Source organism: Oncorhynchus masou, chromosome 24, assembly GCF_036934945.1.
Source record: "Oncorhynchus masou masou isolate Uvic2021 chromosome 24, UVic_Omas_1.1, whole genome shotgun sequence".
Taxonomy (NCBI): domain Eukaryota; kingdom Metazoa; phylum Chordata; class Actinopteri; order Salmoniformes; family Salmonidae; genus Oncorhynchus; species Oncorhynchus masou.
Genome location: NC_088235.1, coordinates 109,659,846 through 109,684,447, shown reverse-complemented (window position 1 = coordinate 109,684,447; position 24,602 = coordinate 109,659,846). Strand labels below are relative to the sequence as shown.

Below are 24,602 nucleotides of genomic sequence, written 5' to 3'. Positions count from 1 at the left end.
TGTCACTATGTTACTGTCACTATGTTACTGTCACTATGCTACTGTCACTATGTTACTGTCACTATGTTACTGTCACTATGTAACTGTCACTATGCTACTGTCACTATGTTACTGTCATTATGCTACTGTCACTATGTTATTGTCACTATGTTACTGTCACCATGTTACTGTCACTATGTTACTGTCACTATGTTACTGTCACTATGCTAGTGTCACTATGTTACTGTCACTATGTTACTGTCACTATGCTAGTGTCACTATGTTACTGTCACTATGCTACTGTCACTATGTTACTGTCACTATGTTACTCTCACTATGCTACTGTCACTATGTTACTGTCACTATGCTACTGTCACTATGTTACTGTCACTATGTTACTGTCACTATGTTACTGTCACTATAATACTGTCACTATATTACTGTCACTATGTTACTGTCACTATGTTACTGTCACTATGCTACTGTCACTATGTCACTATGTTACTGTCACTATGTTACTGTCACTATGCTACTGTCACTATGTTACTGTCACTATGTTACTGTCACTATGTAACTGTCACTATGCTACTGTCACTATGTTACTGTCACTATGCTACTGTCACTATGTTATTGTCACTATGTTACTGTCACCATGTTACTGTCACTATGTTACTGTCACTATGTTACTGTCACTATGCTAGTGTCACTATGTTACTGTCACTATGTTACTGTCACTATGCTAGTGTCACTATGTTACTGTCACTATGCTATGTGTCACTATGTTACTGTCACTATGTTACTCTCACTATGCTACTGTCACTATGTTACTGTCACTATGCTACTGTCACTATGTTACTGTCACTATGTTACTGTCACTATGTCACTATGTTACTGTCACTATGTTACTGTCACTATGTTACTTTCACTATATTACTGTCACTATGTTACTGTCACTATGTTACTGTCACTATGTTACTGTCACTATGTTACTGTCACTATGTTTTTATGAGTGCGGGGTTTCATGTAGAGGTCAGGTTTATAGAAACATTTATCCTCAATACTGTTGCGTCTGGATGTGGATTCGTATTGTTAGGTATAAAGCTTGTTTTCTTTTAATCTTGTATTCTTTGACAAAAAATAGGAGTCTATTGATGCATTAGTGATGTTTATTTTATTTGTTTGAGGCTAAGAACAACACCCACCTCAGAAACTATCTTCCGTCATGGCAAAGATAGAGTATTAGAAACATACAAAACAATGCTGTCAATCCCTTAATTTCTGAGGAACACACAGTCAGGTCTCAAACATAATGCTTACAGACAGAAAGAGAGAGAGGCAAAGAGAGGCAGACAGACCGAGAAAGAGAGAGAGACAGACAGACAGACAGACAGACAGACAGACAGAGAAAGAGAGACAGACAGACAGACAGACAGACAGACAGACAGACAGACAGACAGACAGAGAAAGAGGCAGAAAGACAGAGAGGCAGACAGGTGAATGTGAAAATGGTTTAGAGGTAGCTAAATATCTGACATGCAGAAACCTGTCCCTGTGAATTCCAAAGAACAACGTCATAACTAGCTTTGGTGCTCTTGTTTGTTCTCGTTGCCAGTGTCAGTGGGTCATTAGTAGGTATTGAGAATAATCAGTTCTGTGTTTCAGCTCCATGGAGACAAGGGACTGGTTACGCAGCTGCTTTGAAGAGGGGGTCCTCAGCAAAGAGCTCCTTCACAAAGTTGTCCTCATCCTTGACCTCAGCAGGGCACTGAGCAGACACAGTGGTGGGGAAGGGCAGGATGGTGGGCTGGCTCATCCCAGGGATCTTTGGGTCTTGGACCATGGGCAGAGTGACGCCCTTCTCACCCACAGGCTGTTCGGGGAAGGAGGGCAGGGTCATGGGCAGGCCCAGGGCGGGGAGGACGGTCACGGTTCCCTGGGGAGGGTGGCGGGACTCGGTCCCGTGTGGGTGCTCGTGGTGATGGTGGTGGTGCTCGTGCTCGTGCAGGTGAGCGTGCTTGTGGTCGTGATCCAAGGATAGCTCATGGTCATGCTCGTGAGTGTGGCCCTCGCCGTCGTGCTTGTAGTTGTGATGCTGGTGCGGTCCGGTGTCAGTGCTGTGGTTATGGGCCTTGGCGTGGTGGGCGTGAGCGTGGTCGTGACCGTGACCGTGGTCATGAGAGTGGGCGTGAGCGTGATCTTGACCGCCAGCAGCTCCATCGCCATGTGAGTGACCATGGTCACCATCTTTATGATCATGGGCGTGGGCGCCGTCGTGTTTGTGGTCTTTGGTGTGGTCGTGAGCGTGGTCGTGAGCGTGGTCGTGAGCGCCGGAGGCATCATGGGTGTGGTCTTTGCCGTGTTTTCCAGACTGAAGGGTGTGGCTGTGGTCGGTCTCTCCTCCCAACAGGTGAGCTGCCTTCTCCTTCTTTGAGTTCTGCAGGACAACAACCAACCAGGGGTTCAGTCACAGCATCATCAATCAATCAATCAATCAATACACATGATCAGTAACCTCATTAGTAATTTAACACCGAAAGATATAAACCCAGATGAAGACCTAATAACTGAAATGGTGGTTTGAACCATTAAACACACTGTGGAGCATACAAGAACACTGTGGAGCATACAAGAACACTGTGGAGCATACAAGAACACTGTGGAGCATACAAGAACACTGTGGAGCATACAAGAACACTGTGGAGCATACAAGAACACTGTGGAGCATGCAAGAACACTGTGGAGCATGCAAGAACACTGTGGAGCATGCAAGAACACTGTGGAGCATACAAGAACACTGTGGAGCATACAAGAACACTGTGGAGCATACAAGAACACTGTGGAGCATACAAGAACACTGTGGAGCATACAAGAACACTGTGGAGCATGCAAGAACACTGTGGAGCATACAAGAACACTGTGGAGCATACAAGAACACTGTGGAGCATACAAGAATGCCAGCTACTAGAGTTTTCCTCTATGCACCTGAAACTACGTTTCAACCCTTGTTTCAAATGGAGAGTGCCTGACCTCATTCTCAAAGACCTCACAGTTGACCGTGACAAACTCCTGGCCTCCCATGCCGTGAGAGTGGGAGCCCTTGCAGTGTCCTTTGTGCTGTAGAGAAGAGACAGGGAGAAATTAAAATGCTGGTTCTTACATAGTTATTACACAGTTATTACAGTTTTTACACCGTTAAACACTATCTAGGCTATGATTCAGATGTAATAATGCTGCTACTACATAGTTTTTGCTGTTTGACAAAAGTATCAATAGTACTGTCATTCACTTACTGCAAACTCGCAGGCCATCAGAGGACACTTGGAGGCTGCGGAAGGTTCGGTGGTGTTGGCACAAGTCGTCTCCTGGATGGTGAACTCTGCAAAGTAGAAGGTTGCCATGCCCATCTGGAATATCAAGCAACAGAGGTCAGTGAGTAATGACAACGAGATAATTACACCACAATATGAAACCTGTTCATTTGCTGCTGTGAGGTGGATTCATTGTTTTGTTGAATTGTTATATTTTTACCTTTATTTTACTAGGCAAGTCAGTTAAGAACAAATTCTTATTTTCAATGACGGCCTAGGAACAGTGGGTTAACTGCCTGTTCAGGGGCAGAACGACAGATTTGTACCTTGTCAGCTCGGGGATTTGAACTTGCAACCTTTCGGTTACTAGTCCAACGCTCTAACCACTAGGCTACCCTGCCGCCCCATGTTATTGTTGTGGTGTTGGTTTGTATTATGCTATATTGGAATGTGTAGTGCAGTGTTGTGTTCCGACCGATGTCCGTGCACGGGTGATGTTGAGGATGGCGAAGTGATTGGCCAAGCCGCTGTCCTTGTTGAACTTCTCCATGGACAGGGTGGCCGTCTTCAGGATCTCCGGGTGGTCCTTGGGCATGGCAGAGGGACAGTCCGGGCACTGCTTAGCCACTTTCGCCGCAGCCGCTGGGACAGGACATACAAATAGGTAAACTGTTTACAAAGGCACTTTCATTGGGTCAAAACATGAGGCGTGTTACATGGTTATTAGCAGACACTTTTAAACACTGTCATTTATATTTAACATGTATTCAGTATATGTAAAACTCCGATGTATCGGGCACCACGCTCCCACAGAGTCATCAGAACCACATGACAAACGACGTGACAGTGCATCACCCAACTACTACACGGTGGATGGATGCAATGTGCTGTTGTTTAGTGGGAAGCGCTGTAACGAATGTTTTGGAGAGGACCAAGGCGTGGACTTTTACCTGGTCTGACCACACAGTTGTAGTTATACAGACGAACCACTCTATGGACTCTGTTCATGTAGATAACAGCCTTGCATTGACCGTAGACCTGTGAGTAAATACGTACAAGACAACAAAAAAACAGATTAAACAACGAGGGACGATTTTGATCCAAGGCCCTGGCTAAAGTCAATATTCAGACATCCAGTAATCCCACAGACATTATGTTTGTCTGTGTGTGTTTTGTGTGTATGTGTGTGTGTGTTTTGGTGTGTGTGTGTGTGTGTGTGTGTGTGTGTGTGTGTGTGTGTGTGTGTGTGTGTGTGTGTGTGTGTGTGTGTGTGTGTGTGTGTGTGTGTGTTTGGTGTGTGTGTGTTAGTGTGTGTGTGTGTGTGTGTGTGTGTGTGTGTTAGTGTGTGTGTGTGTGTGTGTGTGTGTGTGTTTGGTGTGTGTGTGTGTGTGTGTGTGTGTTTGTGTGTGTGTGTGTGTGTTTGTGTGTGTGTGTGTGTGTGTGTGTGTGTGTGTTTGGTGTGTGTGTGTGTGTGTGTGTGTGTGTGTGTGTGTGTGTGTGTGTGTCGGGTTCTTACCGGTGTGTTTTCAGCCTTGGGGACCTCACAGTCCTTTGCGTTTTTCTTGCTGATCACGTGGCAGTCAGTCTCCAGCACATCCATGGTCAGGTAGAACACAACCCCTGTTTCCCCCTGAAACAGAGATAGAAATACAGACCAATACAGACCAATCAGCACACTGGAGTCAACATTCATTCCCATGTGGCTGGTACAGCTACAATCGTCTTTGAAGTCACCATCTATAACTTCAAATTCTAGTCAAATCCCTCTGCTCTTAGAAAAGGCCTTGTTGACAATGTATGAATCTGTGTCATCTGTCTTAACGGGAATATCACTTTTTCACTACCTATAAAACAAGAGAATATCTCAGACGACATTGTATTGAATGATGCTTTTTAGACCTCAATTCCTGTTATCTCCATTTAAACACTGACAACGTATTGAGGCACATTGCATTTACAAACAGAGTCTGTTACAGGACTCTTCTTTAGGACAGTAGCTAAACCATTTCCCCCTCTTTTTAACTTAGCGTAGTACCACGCATTGTAGAGTTACAGCGAACAAAATAGAAGCAACAGAACTCACATGCTCCATCTGGTTGACGTTACTGAGGCGGTGGAGACCGAACACGTAGCCCTCTGTGCGGTCCTTGTTGATCTTGTCGAGGGCCTGTCCTGCTGCTCCCAGGGCCACGGCGTCCTGGCACGACCCGGGCTTCATGCTGGCTTCCAGGGGGGCGGCATGAGCATACACACACGCCAGCAACAACAAGGCACACTGCTTCATCATGATGGAGGACCGATGGGCCGCTGGCTGTCTCACACACGCTGAACGGGCTGGTGAGGTGAGGTGAGGTGGTTCAGTAGGGCTGCTATATATACAGCTCCATGTACCCCCTCCACCCCCACACACACCCTCCCTCTTCACAACACTGTTCTGGGTCCCACCCCCGATCCAGGTAAACATGACCCCTAACCCCCCCACGATGCCCCTCTGTCACCCTCTATCAAAGAATGTGGTCCCTATCAGTCCCATTGTAATCTACCCAGAAACTCGCAGCCCTGTCAGAAGCTATAGGTAACAGTGACCAGGAATGTCTTATCATGCTCTTTTAAGTGTTAAGTATCAAGAAACATGAACAGATTCTTGGTTTCACCAGCAGGAATGTCCTTGGAAGTGTCCCTTTTCAGGGTGTTACTCAGTTTTGGGGAAGCTACTCTGAGCAGGCTACAGTACTTCATACTTGGAAGAAGACAAGCTACACTATAGCTACCCTATAGCTAAAAAATATTATTTACTTAACTAAAGTTTACTTTGAAAAAGTAGTTCACTACATCCTTCCCTTTCCCAAACTACTTAGTGAAAAATGATCCCCATAGAAATCTTGTCATGATGTGTGTTTTGTCCTATATTTTTTATTTTATTGAAGCATTTTTAATCCCAGCCCCTATCCCAGCAGGAGGCCTTTTGGTAGGCCGCCATTGTAAATAAGAATTTGTTCTTAACTGACTTAGTTAAATAAAGGTGAAATAAAGGTTACATTAATAAATAGATTTTTTTTTTTAAGCTACGACCTTTGTCTTTCACTGGGAATAGTTTATTTATGTATGAGTAAAAAACACTTTCCAACCCATATCATCTATTACATAATATAGTACAATAAACAATATACAAATATGACGTTGTCACAGTGAATTCATAACATGTGAATGAATAAGCCTGTCCATACTTTATAACATGTCTATATATAGTTACATTCAGCTTTAGGAGCATCTTCCCACACGGACCTTGTGTGGGGCTACATTAAACCAGCTAAACCAGCATTAAACCAGCTAAACCAGCATTAAACCAGCTAAACCAGCATTAAACCAGCTAAACCAGCATTAAACCAGCTAAACCAGCATTAAACAAGCTAAACCCGCATTAAACAAGCTAAACCAGCATTAAACCAGCTAAACCCGCATTAAACAAGCTAAACCAGCATTAAACCAGCTAAACCAGCATTAAACAAGCTAAACCCGCATTAAACAAGCTAAACCAGCATTAAACCAGCTAAACCAGCATTAAACAAGCTAAACCCGCATTAAACCAGCTTTAGTCCCCAAATTACATTCAGAAATTTCTGCTGTTGCTCCTCGCCAACTGAAAAGTCAGAACCAAAGCATTGTGGGAGACAACCTTCTGCAGTTTGTTTTGGAAGCAAAAGGCACTACGCATGCTCATAAATGGTTGATGTCACCACCTATAATTGGTTGTTAAACTTATTAAAAATGCATGTTTACTGTTTTGGGTGGATGATTATTCAGAGCTTAAAATACATCTGTATCCTTACAATCTAATTACATAGCCCTGCATGTGATCCAAATGTATAACATAAATAAATCAAATATCCTACTTGCAACAATATAGCTAATGTATTTTATCTAGATGTTACTGTTATAGCCTGTAATGTATCTAGTCTGTAATATTGTTGTCACCAAACACATTCTAATGTGTCGATTTGTTTATTAAGTGTGAATCAAATGCAACATATTGTACGCTAGTTACTGTAGGGATTTATACACTGTCAATTTTAGAGGCTTTATCTATGTCTGGGGAACCGGCCCTTAATGAGCAAGTACCCCAGACAGTGGTGCTGCAGGTGGCCTAGTGGTTAAAGTGTTGGGACTAGTAACCGAAAGGTTGCTGGATCAACTCCCGAGCTGACAAGGTAAAAATCTGTTGTTCTACCCCTGAACAAGGCAGTTAACCCACTGTTACCCGGTAGGCTGTCATTGTAAATAAGTCAGTTAACTTGCCTAGTTACTTATAAAAATAAAATACACCATTTGTGGGGGTCAATAGCAAGTGCATATTACTGCTTGGCATATTGTTTACCCAGTAACTGATGTAGTCTAATCCTGTTCATATTGTTTACCCAGTAACTGTAGTCTAATCCTGTTCATATTGTTTACCCAGTAACTGTAGTCTAATCCTGTTCATATTGTTTACCCAGTAACTGATGTAGTCTAATCCTGTTCATATTGTTTACCCAGTAACTGTAGTCTAATCCTGTTCATATTGTTTACCCAGTAACTGATGTAGTCTAATCCTGTTCATATTGTTTACCCAGTAACTGATGTAGTCTAATCCTGTTCATATTGTTTACCCAGTAACTGTAGTCTAATCCTGTTCATATTGTTTACCCAGTAACTGTAGTCTAATCCTGTTCATATTGTTTACCCAGTAACTGATGTTGTCTAATCCTGTTCATATTGTTTACCCAGTAACTGATGTTGTCTAATCCTGTTCATATTGTTTACCCAGTAACTGTTGTCTAATCCTGATCATATTGTTTACCCAGTAACTGATGTTGTCTAATCCTGTTCATATTGTTTACCCAGTAACTGTAGTCTAGTATGGGAACTGATGTAGTCTAATCCTTTTCTGTACAGTGAGTGTTGTGTCCTTCATGTGATTGATTCACGTGAATTTACAGTGCCTTGCGAAAGTATTCGGCCCCCTTGAACTTTGCGACCTTTTGCCACATTTCAGGCTTCAAACATAAAGATATAAAACTGTATTTTTTTTTGTGAAGAATCAACAACAAGTGGGACACAATCATGAAGTGGAACGACATTTATTGGATATTTCAAACTTTTTTAACAAATCAAAAACTGAAAAATTGGGCGTGCAAAATTATTCAGCCCCTTTACTTTCAGTGCAGCAAACTCTCTCCAGAAGTTCAGTGAGGATCTCTGAATGATCCAATGTTGACCTAAATGACTAACGATGATAAATACAATCCACCTGTGTGTAATCAAGTCTCCGTATAAATGCACCTGCACTGTGATAGTCTCAGAGGTCCATTAAAAGCGCAAAGAGCATCATGAAGAACAAGGAACACAACAGGCAGGTCCGAGATACTGTTGTGAAGAAGTTTAAAGCCAGATTTGGATACAAAAAGATTTCCCAAGCTTTAAACATCCCAAGGACCACTGTGCAAGCGATAATATTGAAATGGAAGGAGTATCAGACCACTGCAAATCTACCAAGACCTGGCCGTCCCTCTAAACTTTCAGCTCATACAAGGAGAAGACTGATCAGAGATGCAGCCAAGAGGCCCATGATCACTCGGGATGAACTGCAGAGATCTACAGCTGAGGTGGGAGACTCTGTCCATAGGACAACAATCATTCGTATATTGCACAAATCTGGCCTTTATGGAAGAGTGGCAAGAAGAAATCCATTTCTTAAAGATATCCATAAAAAGTGTTGTTTAAAGTTTGCCACAAGCCACCTGGGAGACACACCAAACATGTGGAAGAAGGTGCTCTTTTTGGCAACAATGCAAAACGTTATGTTTGGCGTAAAAGCAACACAGCTCATCACCCTGAACACCATCCCCACTGTCAAACATGGTGGTGGCAGCATCATGGTTTGGGCCTGCTTTTTTTCAGCAGGGACAGGGAAGATGGTTAAAATTGATGGGAAGATGGATGGAGCCAAATACAGGACCATTCTGGAAGAAAACCTGACGGAGTCTGCAAAAGACCTGAGACTGGGACGGAGATTTGTCTTTCAACAAGACAATGATCCAAAACATAAAGCAAGATCTACAATGGAATGGTTCAAAAATAAACATATCCAGGTGTTAGAATGGCCAAGTCAAAGTCCAGACCTGAATCCAATCGAGAATCTGTGGAAAGAACTGAAAACTGCTGTTCACAAATGCTCTCCATCCAACCTCACTGAGCTCGAGCTGTTTTGCAAGGAGGAATGGGACAAAATGTCAGTCTCTCGATGTGCAAAACTGATAGAGACATACCCCAAGTGACTTACAGCTGTAATCGCAGTAAAAGGTGGCGCTACAAAGTATTAACCTAAGGGGGCTGAATAATTTTGCACGCCCAATTTTTCAGTTTTTGATTTGTTAAAAAAGTTTGAAATATCCAATAAATGTTGTTCCACTTCATGATTGTGTCCCACTTGTTGTTGATTCTTCACAAAAAAATACAGTTTTATATCTTTATGTTTGAAGCCTGAAATGTGGCAAAAGGTCGCAAAGTTCAAGGGGGCCGAATACTTTCACAAGGCACTGTATATGCTTAATGTCAATAGCAACATAAAGGTTGAGAATTGAAGCAATATACTGCAGACTCTAGTTTTTTTATTTTTTAAAATTTCACCTTTATTTAACCAGGTAGGCTAGTTGAGAACAAGTTCTCATTTGCAACTGCGACCTGGCCAAGATAAAGCATAGCAGTGTGAACAGACAACACAGAGTTACACATGGAGTAAACAATTAACAAGTCAATAATACAGTAGAAAAAAAGAGAGTCTATATACATTGTGTGCAAAAGGCATGAGGAGGTAGGCGAATAATTACAATTTAGCAGATTAACACTGGAGTGATAAATGATCAGATGGTAATGTAGAGGTAGAGATATTGGTGTGCAAAAGAGCAGAAAATAAAATAAATAAAAACAGTATGGGGATGAGGTAGGTGAAAATGGGTGGTGTACAGCGGCAGCGATCAGTTAGCTGCTCAGATAGCAGATGTTTGAAGTTGGTGAGGGAGATAAAAGTCTCCAACTTCAGCGATGTTTAGTGATGTTAACATGCAATCAATGACCATACAGTAAGAATCTTTGTGGACTCCATTTAATCACATCTGGTACAATTCCATGTTGTACAATCACAAATAATGAGTAAGGTACAAGGGCATGAGGTAATGACAAACAACAGAACATATCCTATATGCTGCAAAACCCCCCACCGTATTCTCATTCGAGTAGCCTATGCACTCACTACCTGGTTATATTTTGAGAAAATACCATACAAGTCTTGTGAATGTTAGAAAGAGTTTGGGCTGGTCTCGAATTTCGTTGGACCATGTTCAGCTTCGTGTTGGAGAAGTGGAATTTTGATAGCATTCATTTCATCGGCAAAAACAAAGATGAATGACATGTCTGATACCATTGTCGTGTTTCCTAGAAACAGCAGAAGTTGTCCGACTTTCGCCGCAGGTGCACATGTCCCTTCCTCAACTTTATTAATCGGACTTCTGCCTACAGTCGGCTACTTTCGGCTTAGCACTCAAACGGGCCCATAGTCATTTCTGTGTCAGAAGATAGTTTTACCAGCAAGAGACACTCTTCGCTGGGCTGTGTTATACGTCACCAGGGTGTAGGTTTCAAAGTGCAAGTGGACTGTCCGATGCGCGTCCACTTTTATCTGATAACTCTCTGCCTGGGACCTCAATCATATCTCTTTAACCGTCATCACTATGGTGGGTTTATACTTTAATATTCGTACATCATTTTGCTTTATTTTTTAACGATAGCTGGCTATCAGGTGGCTGGACCAGTTTTCCCAAAAATCAACGATACGTAGCGTCAAGATTTGCTTGCGAGCCAACCAACAACGTTAATGAATGCTGCCATCAAGCCAATCTACTACATTTAGGCTACATAATGAAGTATATTAAACAGATCACGACTAGACTTAATCTAATTTCAATGAGATTGGTTTAGTCTACGTGCAACAATAGTTGTATACTGTCAATCACTGAAATCTGTTATTTGTTTTTTAGATTAACAAAATCAGATTAACTTAGCCTTTCCCCCTCCTTTTTCAGTGACTGATCATGTGAACTGCTGATTGTATTATAAATGTTTCACAGTCAGCTAGGATATTTAATTTTTACTGTTGTTCTAAGCAATCTAAAAGTTGATGAAACGCTTCTAGAACATTTATTTGGTGTCAGCGTTGCTGGCTTCATAAAAACAACTGTTAACCTGGTGGATTTTGTAGGTCCTTGGTCTTATTTATTTGTTCGAGGGCCTATCCATGAGGCCAACTTTACCATATTATCCTGGAGGTCCATTTACACACCCAGTCTCATTATACAGTCCCTTACTTTGCAGAATGATATCTCTTAACTCAACCTGGTCTCAGAGCGTTTTGTATCACTCTGTATGTAAATCCGAGACGCTCCATTTAGAATGATATGTTACGTTCTGTATGGTATGTATAATTTTGTGGCTCTCCATCACCCATTTCATATGATATGTCACGAATTACAAATTGTATTATATGTTACAAATGTCCAAAACGTACAATATGTTACTAATTTGCAAAATGTTTGATATGTACGAATTCTAGCTAGGTGGCTAACAATAGCTAGATCTCTAATGTTGGCGAGGCTAGGGGTTAGGGTTATAGTTAGGGTTAAGTTTAACAGTTAGGTTAAATGGTTAAGGTTAGGGGAAGGGTTAGCTAAAGGGTTAAGGTTAGGGGAAGGGTTAGCTAAAGGGTTAAGGTTAGGGGAATGGTTAGCTAAATGGTTAAGGTTAGGGGAAGGGTTAGCTAAAGGGTTAAGGTTAGGGGAAGGGTTAGTTAAATGGTTAAGGTTAGGGGAAGGGTTAGCTAAAGGGTTAAGGTTAGGGGAAGGGTTAGCTAAAGGGTTAAGTTTAGGGGAAGGGTTAGCTAAAGGGTTAGGGGAAGGGTTAGCTAAAGGGTTAAGGTTAGGGGAAGGGTTAGCTAAAGGGTTAAGGTTAGGGGAAGGGTTAGCTAAAGGGTTAAGGTTAGGGGAAGGGTTAGCTAAAGGGTTAAGGTTAGGGGAAGGGTTAGCTAAAGGGTTAAGGTTGGGGAAGGGTTAGCTAAAGGGTTAAGGTTAGGGGAAGGGTTAGCTAAAGGGTTAACGTTAGGGGAAGGGTTAGCTAAAGGGTTAAGGTTAGGGGAAGGGTTAGCTAAAGGGTTAAGGTTAGGGGAAGGGTTAGCTAAAGGGTTAAGGTTAGGGGAAGGGTTAGCTAAAGGGTTAAGGTTAGGGGAAGGGTTAGCTAAAGGGTTAAGGTTAGGGGAAGGGTTAGCTAAAGGGTTAAGGTTAGGGGAAGGGTTAGCTAAAGGGTTAAGGTTAGGGGAAGGGTTAGCTAAAGGGTTAAGGTTAGGGGAAGGGTTAGCTAAAGGGTTAAGGTTAGGGGAAGGGTTAGCTAAAGGGTTAAGGTTAGGGGAAGGGTTAGCTAAAGGGTTAAGGTTAGGGGAAGGGTTAGCTAAAGGGTTAAGGTTAGGGGAAGGGTTAGCTAAAGGGTTAAGGTTAGGGGAAGGGTTAGCTAAAGGGTTAAGGTTAGGGGAAGGGTTAGCTAAAGGGTTAAGGTTAGGGGAAGGGTTAGCTAAAGGGTTAAGGTTAGGGGAAGGGTTAGCTAAAGGGTTAAGGTTAGGGGAAGGGTTAGCTAAAGGGTTAAGGTTAGGGGAAGGGTTAGCTAAAGGGTTAAGGTTAGGGGAATGGTTAGCTAAAGGGTTAAGGTTAGGGGAAGGGTTAGCTAAAGGGTTAAGGTTAGGGGAAGGGTTAGCTAAAGGGTTAAGGTTAGGGGAAGGGTTAGCTAAAGGGTTAAGGTTAGGGGAAGGGTTAGCTAAAGGGTTAAGGTTAGGGGAAGGGTTAGCTAAAGGGTTAAGGTTAGGGGAAGGGTTAGCTAAAGGGTTAGGGGAAGGGTTAGCTAAAGGGTTAAGGTTAGGGGAAGGGTTAGCTAAAGGGTTAAGGTTAAGGGAAGGGTTAGCTAAAGGGTTAAGGTTAGGGGAAGGGTTAGCTAAATGGTTAAGGTTAGGGGAAGGGTTAGCTAAAGGGTTAAGGTTAGGGGAAGGGTTAGCTAAAGGGTTAAGGTTAGGGGAAGGGTTAGCTAAAGGGTTAAGGTTAGGGGAAGGGTTAGCTAAAGGGTTAAGGTTAGGGGAAGGGTTAGCTAAAGGGTTAAGGTTAGGGGAAGGGTTAGCTAAATGGTTAAGGTTAGGGGAAGGGTTAGCTAAAGGGTTAAGGTTAGGGGAAGGGTTAGCTAAAGGGTTAAGGTTAGGGGAAGGGTTAGCTAAAGGGTTAAGGTTAGGGGAAGGGTTAGCTAAAGGGTTAAGGTTAGGGGAAGGGTTAGCTAAAGGGTTAAGGTTAGGGGAAGGGTTAGCTAACATGATAAGTAGTTGAAAAGTTGTAAAGAAGCTAAAAATGTTAACGTTGTCGTTGATGATATTCGACCTTGCTCGACATTCGCGTTATCAGCCCACCCATCCGTCCTCCTTTCGATTTTTCCTTAAGTAACCCTCATTCTTACGTAACCGTACCAAATGTAATTTATCATACTAAATTGAGATTCTCGTACAGGAACATATGGAATGCTCAGAGACCATGTTGCTCAACTTTAAACGATGTGAAATTCAAATACAAAAATAATTTGTTTAACTTCTTTCTATTCTGTGGCTGCATGAAATAGTAAACAACGTGCATTCAGTGATGACATGTGTTTACTTCAAATCAAATCACATGTTATTTGTCACATACACACGGTTAGCAGATGTTAATGCGAGTGTAGCGAAATGCTTATGCTTCTAGTTCCGACCATGCAGTAATATGTAACAAGTAATCTAACAATTTCACAAAAACTACCTTGTACACACAAGTGTAAAGGAATGAATAAGAATATGTACATAAAAATATATGAGTGATGTCCGAATGGCATAGGCAAAGCAAGATGCAGTAGGTGGTATAGAGTACAGTATATACATATGAGATGAGTAATGTGGGGTATGTAAACATTATGTAAAGTGGCATTGTTTAAAGTGGCTAGTGATACATTTATTACATCCAATTTTGAATTATTAAAGTGGCTAGAGATGAGTCCGTAGGTTGGCGGCAGCTACTCAATGTTAGTGATGGCTGTTTAACAGTCTGATGGCCTCATCTTTGTGGCTCCCTGATGAAACAGTAATCCATTACAAGACAACAACCAAAAACTACAAGAAAGACGGTCATTTAATGTGAGAAGTTCCGAGATGTTAGGATTTTTTTGAAGTCCTGCAGTGTCATAGAAATACTGTAGATACTGTGAACAACAGACTATAGAGATCGATAGAGGACTCCTCCTTGTATCTGTGCTATTATATTGTCTGTGACAGCATGGGCAGTGCCATTGAGGCTATCTCCATTTTGAAGTAGTCCATTCTCTTCTTCACAATTGGCTGATCCCTACTGATGACCTGTTTGGACATGACTCCAACAGGGTCACCGGGAGGGATCAGGCAATGAAGTTGGAAGCCCCACCCAGTTGAGTACATTAAAGTTGTGGAAGCCTTCAATGGTGCAGCCCATGCTAAGACTGCCTCATTGGCCACTAGAGGGCTCTATCATTCTCTATGTGTAGTGCACATGTGGCATGAGCTAACCTGTAAAGTGTATTGAATAGAATTCATGATCTGGATTGAAGCGAGTGCTCGGCTCGTTCTCGACGCCGTGTGCAACCGAATGCACATTGAAATCTACACACGCTGTGGTTTATAGCACCGCCCACTGGGCGAAATGGCATGAAAAGAGTGTGGGTGTGTTCGAGAGCTGACTGTATCAAATCAAATCAAATTGTATTAGTTACATGCGCCGAATACAACAGGTGAAATGCTTACTTACAACAATGCAGTTTTAAGAAAATACAAAAAAAAAGTAAGAGATAAGAAAAACAAATAATTAAAGAGCAGCAGTAAATAACAAATGCGAGGAATATATTGTCAATGTGCGGGGCACCGGTGTCGAGGTAATTGAGGTAATTATGTACATGCAGGTAGGGTTATTAAAGTGGCTATGCATAGATAATAAAGAGGGTAGCAGCAGCGTAAAAGAGGGGAGGGGGGGGGGGATGTAAATAGGCCGGGAGTCTTATGGCTTGGGGGTAGAAGCTATAGGAGATCGTGAACCGAAATCTGGTTTAAAAAACATGGCCCACCTTGTCTGACGCTGATTCAATCTCCTCGCTGCCCGGATATACTCCAGATTACGATGCTCAGTCCAGATGAGGAAAGGGTGTTTGGCCCGCTGTACATAATGGACAGTACCTAGTCTTACTGGGACTGTTGTCAAATTATGATCCGCTATTACGAGAGCACTTACAGACAGTCCGGGACAAAAAGAAAGGAGCACGACTGACACATTACCTCAGATCTGAGAGACAAAACGACTTCATAGGAATACGTGGTCAAAGGGAAAACAATACTTTATGAAAGAGAAGATGTGATCTATTACTCAGTTATGTGGTGACACAACTGCAGACATTTCCCGTACTAAGCTAAATGTATTATTGGTGAGATGTGTACACAACGATAAAGTTCAGAGAACAGGTGAATGGGAAAATAATTGAACGTTTTCTTGAATTTAAAAAGACAGGCAGTGAAATTTCTGCACTGATTTTGAGTGCATTGGAAGGGTATTGACATAGCAGATTGCCCTGGTCAAGGCTAAGTTAATGGTGCAAATATGTCAGGGTAAGTGAAGGGAGTTCAAACATACATACTGTAAAATAATCCACTGGCCACATACTCACCTTGTGCCTCCCATATTCACCTTGTGCCTCCCATACTCACCTTGTGCCTCCCATACTCACCTTGTGTCTCCCATATTCACCTTGTGCCTCCCATACTCACCTTGTGCCTCCCATACTCACCTTGTGCCTCCCATACTCACCTTGTGCCTCCCATACTCACCTTGTGCCTCCCATACTCACCTTGTGCCTCCCATACTCACGTTGTGCCTCCCATACTCACCTTGTGCCTCCCATACTCACCTTGTGCCTCCCATACTCACCTTGTGCCTCCCATACTCACGTTGTGCCTCCCATACTCACCTTGTGCCTCCCATACTCACCTTGTGCCTCCCATACTCACCTTGTGCCTCCCATACTCACCTTGTGCCTCCCATACTCACCTTGTGCCTCCCATACTCACCTTGTGCCTCCATAACTCTTAATATTGTGGGTGTACATGCAGCTCAGTCATGCCCTAGAAGTGTCAACCTTTTATGGCTGTGTGAATCGTCTGTACAATCTGTTCAGTGCCAGCCCAGAGCGATGGGCCATTCTCGAGGAAAAGACTGGCTGCTGTCTTAACCTCCTTTCAGACATGCGATGGAGTGTGTCGTATTGCTGCGGTCAGACCAGTGGCAACTCGTTTACCGTCTATCATCGAGGCCCTAGACATGCTTCTTGCTACCTGCAGCCTGACAAACGCAGTCACATCAGAGACAAAAGGTCTGAAAAGCTACTTCAGGTCTGAAAAGCTACTTCAGGTCTGAAAAGCTACTTCATGTCTTCCTGCTCACTTTCTGGGTAAAACTTTTGCAGCGTATTGAGAATAGAAGCCTAACTCTTCAGTCAGGAAACATTTCTCTGGACATGGAAGCAGCTCACATTAAGACACAACAGGAAGAATTACAGGCTCTGTGTAATCGACGGGACGCTGTTCTGGCAGAAGCCTTCACGGTGGTAAATTAAATCTGTGTCACTACTCAGTTTCTCAGTGAACAGAGGAGCCGTCAGTCTCCCCGACGAGACTGAAGATGACGTAGCAGATGAACAAGAAGTCAGACACTGCATTTCACAACACACTGTTTTATGTGGCTCTAGCAAGTATAGTCAGTCAGTCAGTCAGACATGCAGTGTTCCACACGGTTGCAGATATATGCGAGGAGTTTTCACCAATACTTACATTTAGGAAAATGACTGAAAACCAAATTAGTTTTATCTTGCCAGATATTGAGAGACAAGTACTCCACAGATGTCACAGATGGATTTGAAAATGAAATGTGACATATAAAGAGGATATATGGAGCCATGTATTCAGATGGTCTTTGTCCTGCAGAGATCCTAAATGCCATCCACAAGATGCAGCTACAGAGCTTTTTTGGGAGAAGTGTGCGTTGCCCTGTGACTCTTCTGTACAATGCCTGTTAACAGTTGGAGGTGGACGTGCCTTCAGTAAACTGAAACTTCTAAAGAACTAAGATCTACGATGTGCCAAGACAGGTTGAACAGCCTTGCCATCCTTTCAATTGAAAACCAGTTAGCTAGAAAATTAAACTGATAAAGACATTACGAATGAGTTTGCTCACAACAAGGTCCGACGCTGGGTTCTTGGTGCAGTGTAACCTCTGAGTTTTGTTTATAGGGAACAAACACAAGGACCAATGCCTTAACCTGTTCTACCCAAGCCTGCCTGGGGATGGGCAGAATACTGTCAGAGTATTTTCTGCTGTCGTTTATCTCCTGTTGAACTTACTCAGGAATGCCCACATACTCTCTTGACACAACAGTTGCAGTTTCACAGATGCGTGTTCTGTGTAGGTACCACATTTATGCCTGCACTCACATAGTTCAGGAATTTTTTTTTATTTTGGGTATGTTATTTAGGCATATATTTAGGAATTATGCATAAGAATTGGCAATAAATTATTTAATCTGAAACATTGATCATTAGTAATTTATTCATTAAAACTGACTACAATATGTAGTTGTGTAGTTATTTACAATAAAGCATCATAAAAATCTCATGACACAGATAGCTTCTGTTAACATTAGGAACCACACGTTTTTGCAATACTGTTAGTGTAGGCAAATGATGAAGGTGGAAACTAGAATCTGCACAATTGTAGTATAGAGCAGCATAAGCTTCGAGTTAGTACATTTAATAACACATATTGATCTGTACTTTATTTTCATCTGAAGCATTCTTATTTCTATGTTAGGGGACCGGTAGGTTTTTTTTCATAGGGCCCCAAAATTCTGGCAACGCCCCTTCCAGGCAGTGATGCAACCCGTCAGGATGCTCTCGATGGTGCAGATGTAAAACCTTTTGAGGATCTGAGGACCCATGACAAATCTTTTCAGTCTCCTGAGGGGGAATAGGTGTTGTCGTGCCCTCTTCACGACTGTCTTGGTGTGCTTGGACCATGTTAGTTTGTTGTTGATGTGGACGCCAAGGAACTTAAAGCTCACAACCTGCTCCACTACAGCCCCGTCGATGAAAATTTGGGGCATCCTCGGTCCTCCTTTTCCTGTAGTCTACAATCATCTCCTTTCTCTTGATCATGTTGAGGGAGAGGTTGTTGCTCTTGCACCACACTGTGAGGTCTCTGACCTCTTCCCTATGGGCTGTCTCGTCGTTATCGGTGATCAGGCCTACCACTGTTACGTCATCAGCAAACTTAATGATGGGGTTGGCGTCGTGCCTGGCCGTGCAGTCATGAGGGCCCTGTACAGGGCCTTTTGGGGGCCCGAAACAAGATTTGGTTGGAGGCACCCCCCACCTCATGGGAAAAACATTTTAGTGCCCCCCCTCATGACAACAGAGAGAAACATTTACATTTTCAAGTGAATTTCCTACAATTCCACAAATTTTGCGATAGGGCAGAGATACTTTTTTTTTTTAATGTTATGAAAAATATCTTGCAATTTTCAGTTTTAAAGCAAATTTTCTGCAATTCTACACATTTTGCCATGACTTATGCCATGTTAATGATATCTGAGTGAGAGTGTGTAGTCTACTATTCTAACTCTCAACAGGTAATTGACCACGACTGAGCAAGTCACAGATCAAGTGTCAACATAGCTGCTATTGTTTCTAAACATTTTTCTGTATAAGGGGCTACATAAACTTTTCTATACCCCCATTATCACACACTCACAAACTGAAAACATAACGTGTGTACAATTCATGGGTTAGAGAGAGGTCTCAAATATCACTTTCATTTGGAAAAACATGTCAATAATCAACTGACTGGCTTTCTTGATGTCTATAGTATTCTCTTGGGTATGCAATCTGGTTTCCGCTCAGGTTATGGATGTGTCACTGCAACCTTAAAGGCCTTAAATGATGTCACCATTGTCTTTGACTATTTTTATTGACTTGGCCAATGCTTTTGATACAGTAGACCATTCCATTCTTGTGGGCCGGCTAAGGAGTATTGGTGTCTCTGAGGGGTCTTTGGCCTGGTTTGCTAACTACCTCTCTCAGAGAGTGCAGTGTATAAAGTCAGAAAATCTGCTGTCTCAGCCACTTCCTGTCACCAAGAGAGTACCCCAAGGCTCGATCCTAGGCCCCACGCTCTTCTCAATTTACATCAACAACATAGCTCAGGCAGTAGGAAGCTCTCTCATCCATTTATATGCAGATGATACAGTCTTATACTCAGCTGGCACCTCCCCAAATTTAGTGTTAAACGCTCTACAACAAAGCTTTCTTAGTGTCCAACAAGCTTTCTCTGTCCTTAACCTTGTTCTGAACACCTCCAAAACAAAGGTCATGTGGTCTGGTAAGAAGAATGCCCCTCCTCCCACAGATGTTATTACTACCTCTGAGGGTTTAGGGCTTGAGGTAGTCACCTCATACAAGTACTTGGGAGTATGGCAAGACAGTGCACGGTCCTTCTCTCAGCACATACCAAAGCTGCAGGCTAAAGTTAAACCTAGACTTGGCTTCCTCTATCTTATAATCGCTCCTCTTTCACCCCAGCTGCCAAACTAACCCTGATTCAGATGACCATCCTACCCATGCTAGATTACAGAGACATAATTTATAGATCGGCAGGTAACGGTGCTCTCGAGCGGCTAGATGTTCTTTACCATTCGGCCATCAGATTTACCACCAATGCTCCTTATAGGACACATCACTGCACTCTATACTCCTCTGTAAACTGGTCATCTCTGTGTACCCGTCACAAGACCCACTGGTTGATGCTTATTTATAAAACCCTCTTAGGCCTCACTCCCCCCGATCTGAGATATCTACTGCAGCCCTCATCCTCCACATACAACACCCGTTCTCCCAGTCACATCCTGTTTAAAGTCCCCAAAGCACACACATCCCTGGGTCGCTCCTCTTTTCAGTTCGCTGCAGCTAGCGACTGGAACGAGCTGCAACAAACACTCAAACTGACCAGTTTTATCTCAATCTCTTCATTCAAAGACTCAATCATGGACACTCTTACTGACAGTTGTGGTTGCTTTGTGTGATGTATTGTTGTCTCTACCTTCTTGCCCTTTGTGCTGTTGACTGTGCCCAACAATGTTTGTACCCTGTTTTGTACTGCTACCATGTTGTGTTGCTGCCATGTTGTGTTGCTACCATGCTGTGTTGTCATGTATTGCTGCCTTGCTATTTTGTTGTCTTAGGTCTCTCTTTATGTAGTGTTGTGTTGTCTCTCTTGTTGTGATGTGTGTTTTGTCCTATATTTATATATACATATATATTTTTTTAAAGTTTAATCCCAGGCCCCTGTCCCTGCAGGAGGCCTTGTGCCTTTTGGTAGGCCGTCATTGTAAATAAGAATTTGTTCTTTATTAACTGACTTGCCTAGTTAAATAAAGATTCAATAAAATAAACATACGATTTGTAGCTTTAGAATCACAACGAAGTTGTTTCCTGTTTCAGTCAGGTCTTTGGCCACGTTTGCGTGATTCAAACCAAAACATCCTAATGATTGGTTGACAAATAGTACCTCCCATAATGCAGGTGATTGCTGAATGGTGCTGTTGATGAGATGCAACTGCAGCGATTTGAAGGTGACTTCATCAAAAACTGCGTGACCTTTGATCACATGATTTGTGTAAAGTTCATGCAGTCGACATGTAGTCGCAAAGTCTGTAATTGTTTTTATTTTTTTTACCATAATGCAACACACTTTGAAAGGCGGTGACAATCGACAAAAGTGATCCTCTCGAACGTGCCCTGTGTCCTCTACCAGCAGGGGACAAACTGGCTGTGTTCGAGCGGTGGTGTAAAGTACTAATTAAGTCGTTTGGGTGTATTTACTTCACTATTTATATTTCAGACAACTTTTACTCCAGTACATCCCTAAAGAAAATAAATGTACTTTTTACTCCATACATTTTCCCTGACACCCAAAAGTACTCGTTACATTTTGAATGCTCAACAGGACAGGAAAATGGTCAAATTCACGCACTTATCAAGAGAACATCCCTGGTTATCCCTACAGCCTCTGATCTGGAGGACTCACTAAACAGAGAACATCCCTGGTCATCCCTACAGCCTCTGATCTGGAGGACTCACTAAACAAAGAACATCCCTGGTCATCCCTACAGCCTCTGATCTGGAGGACTCACTAAACAGAGAACATCCCTGGTCATCCCTACTGCCTCTGATCTGGTAGACTCACTAAACAGAGAACATCCCTGATTATCCATACTGCCTCTGATCTGGTAGACTCACTAAACAGAGAACATCCCTGGTCATCCCTACTGCCTCTGGTCTGGAGGACTCACTAAACAGAGAACATCCCTGGTCATCCCTACTGCCTCTGGTCTGGAGGACTCACTAAACAGAGAACATCCCTGGTCATCCCTACTGCCTCTGATCTGGTGGACTCACTAAACAGAGAACATCCCTGGTCATCCCTACAGCCTCTGATCTGGAGGACTCACTAAACAGAGAACATCCCTGATTATCCATACTGCCTCTGATCTGGTAGACTCACTAAACAGAGAACATCCCTGGTCATCCCTACTGCCTCTGATCTGGTGGACTCACTAAACAGAGAACATCGCTGGTCATCCCTACAGCCTCTGATCTGGAGGACTCACTAAACAGAGAACATCCCTGATTATCCATACTGCCTCTGATCTGGTAGACTCACTAAACAGAGAACATCCCTGGTCATCCCTACTGCCTCTGATCTGGTGGACTCACTAAACAGAGAACATCCCTGGTCATCCCTACTGCCTCTGATCTGGTGGACTCACTAAACAGAGAACATCCCTGGTCATCCCTACTGCCTCTGATCTGGTGGACTCACTAAACAGAGAACATCCCTGGTCATCCCTACAGCCTCTGATCTGGAGGACTCACTAAACAGAGAACATCCCTGGTCATCCCTACTGCCTCTGATCTGGTGGACTCACTAAACAGAGAACATCCCTGGTCATCCCTACAGCCTCTGATCTGGAGGACTCACTAAACAGAGAACATCCCTGGTCATCAATACTGTCTCTGATCTGGTAGACTCACTAAACAGAGAACATCCCTGGTCATCCCTACTGCCTCTGATCTGGTGGACTCACCAAACAGAGAACATCCCTGGTCATCCATACTGCCTCTGATCTGGTAGACTCACTAATCAGAGAACATCCCTGGTTATCCCTACTGCCTCTGATCTGGTGGACTCACTAAACAGAGAACATCCCTGGTCATCCCTACTGCATCTGATCTGGTGGACTCACTAAACACACATGTTTAGAGAAAGGAGACAGGAGACAGGAGACAGGAGACAGGAGACAGAGAGAGGAGACAGGAGACAGAGAGAGGAGACAGGAGACAGAGAGAGGAGACAGGAGACAGAGAGAGGAGACAGGAGACAGAGAGAGGAGACAGGAGACAGAGAGAGGAGACAGGAGACAGAGAGAGGAGACAGAGAGAGGAGACAGGAGACAGAGAGAGGAGACAGGAGACAGAGAGAGGAGACAGGATACAGGAGACAGAGAGAGGAGACAGGAGACAGAGAGAGGAGACAGGAGACAGGAGACAGAGAGAGGAGACAGGTGACAGAGAGAGGAGACAGGATACAGGAGACAGAGAGAGGAGACAGGAGACAGAGAGAGGAGACAGGAGACAGGGGACAGAGAGAGGAGACAGGAGACAGAGAGAGGAGACAGGAGACAGAGAGAGGAGACAGGATACAGAGAGAGGAGACAGGAGACAGGAGACAGAGACAGGAGACAGAGAGGAGACAGAGACCGGAGATAGACAGGAGACCGGAGACCGGAGACAGGAGACAGGAGACAGAGACAGGAGACCAGAGACGGAGACAGGAGACAGAGACAGGAGACGGGATACAGAGTGTGGGAGTGCGTCCATGGCTATCTGTAAATAAAAAAAGAAAATGTTGCCATCTGGTTTGCTTAATATAAGGAATTTGAAATTATTTATACTTTTACTTTATTTTAGCAATTACATTTACTCTCGATACTTAAATATATTTAAAACCAAATACTTTTATACTTAAACTCAAGTAGTATTTTACTGGGTGAATTTCCCTTTTACTCGAGTCATTTTCATTTAAGGTTTCTTTACTTTTACTACAGTTTGACAATCGGATACTTTTCCCACCATTGCATATACGAGAGGGTCAAAACCGCAATGTATCATGGGTAAATTGTGACTGATTGACTGATCTACAAAAATGAGTTGTTACTTATGATGCAAGGTGATTCGTAGATCAGTCAGTCGTTTTGATGCTCTCCAACATGGCCAGTTTTTATTCACGGCACTTTGATACAAAGTGATTTTCGTAGTAGATTAGAAGAGCTAACCCTAACCCTTTTCATAACCTTAACCTCAGTCCTAAATTGCTACGTTAATTCTCCTAACCTGCTAGGAAAAATTCACTTTGGTATCGAAGCGCCGTGAAGAGTTTTTCCCCTAGCAGCAGGAAAATAAGTGACAAAACGGATTGTAATGATGCAACCGACCACTTGGTGGAGCCAGAGACAAGTTTAACAGAGAAGCCTCTGTTCTAGAACTGCCTAGTTTGTTATTGTCTGACAAAATGTTGGGACATTAATAAAATAAGGAATGCAAACATATTATCAGGCACTGATAACACACGTCATTAGTTTAAACACCAAAACTATGTTTCAAGTGAGAATTTGGCAGGTCGAAAAGCCAAAAATAAAATAAATGATTGCCTACTTCATCCATATTTTATTTTTTGCAAAAAAAAGTAGTGTGTAGTTCCAGTAGTTAGCTACACAGCTGCATGGCAACAAAATGTAAGTAACTACTGACAAAAAATGACCAAGGTTTAAATTTAGTTCAACTACCACCAAGCTACTGCAAAGTCATGTACAACTACATGTAGTTCACTACTCCCCAACACTGATATGTCTTTCAGTTAAATAAAAAGGTTTTTTTTTCAGAGGTTCTTTAGCTTGCTATGCTGAAAGTGGATCCATCCATCGAAAACAAGAGGATTAATTGATATGTAACTATCTGGATAATTGCTTTGCATGCATAAACTCGATTGATTA

General features: G+C 42.8%; 1 protein-coding gene across 1 annotated transcript; it reads right to left on the bottom strand.

The window, feature by feature from the left end:
- Window positions 1-1,127: 1,127 nt before the first annotated feature.
- Window positions 1,128-5,642, bottom strand: fetub (fetuin B). Its single transcript, XM_064936098.1, has 7 exons — window positions 5,371-5,642; window positions 4,804-4,917; window positions 4,238-4,325; window positions 3,763-3,929; window positions 3,270-3,383; window positions 3,007-3,093; window positions 1,128-2,413 (listed from the first exon to the last, which is right to left on the bottom strand). Exons 1-7 carry the CDS (start codon window positions 5,572-5,574, stop codon window positions 1,664-1,666), a joined length of 1,524 nt encoding a protein of 507 aa, XP_064792170.1. The 5' UTR covers window positions 5,575-5,642; the 3' UTR covers window positions 1,128-1,663.
- Between the last annotated feature and the right edge of the window lie 18,960 nt (window positions 5,643-24,602).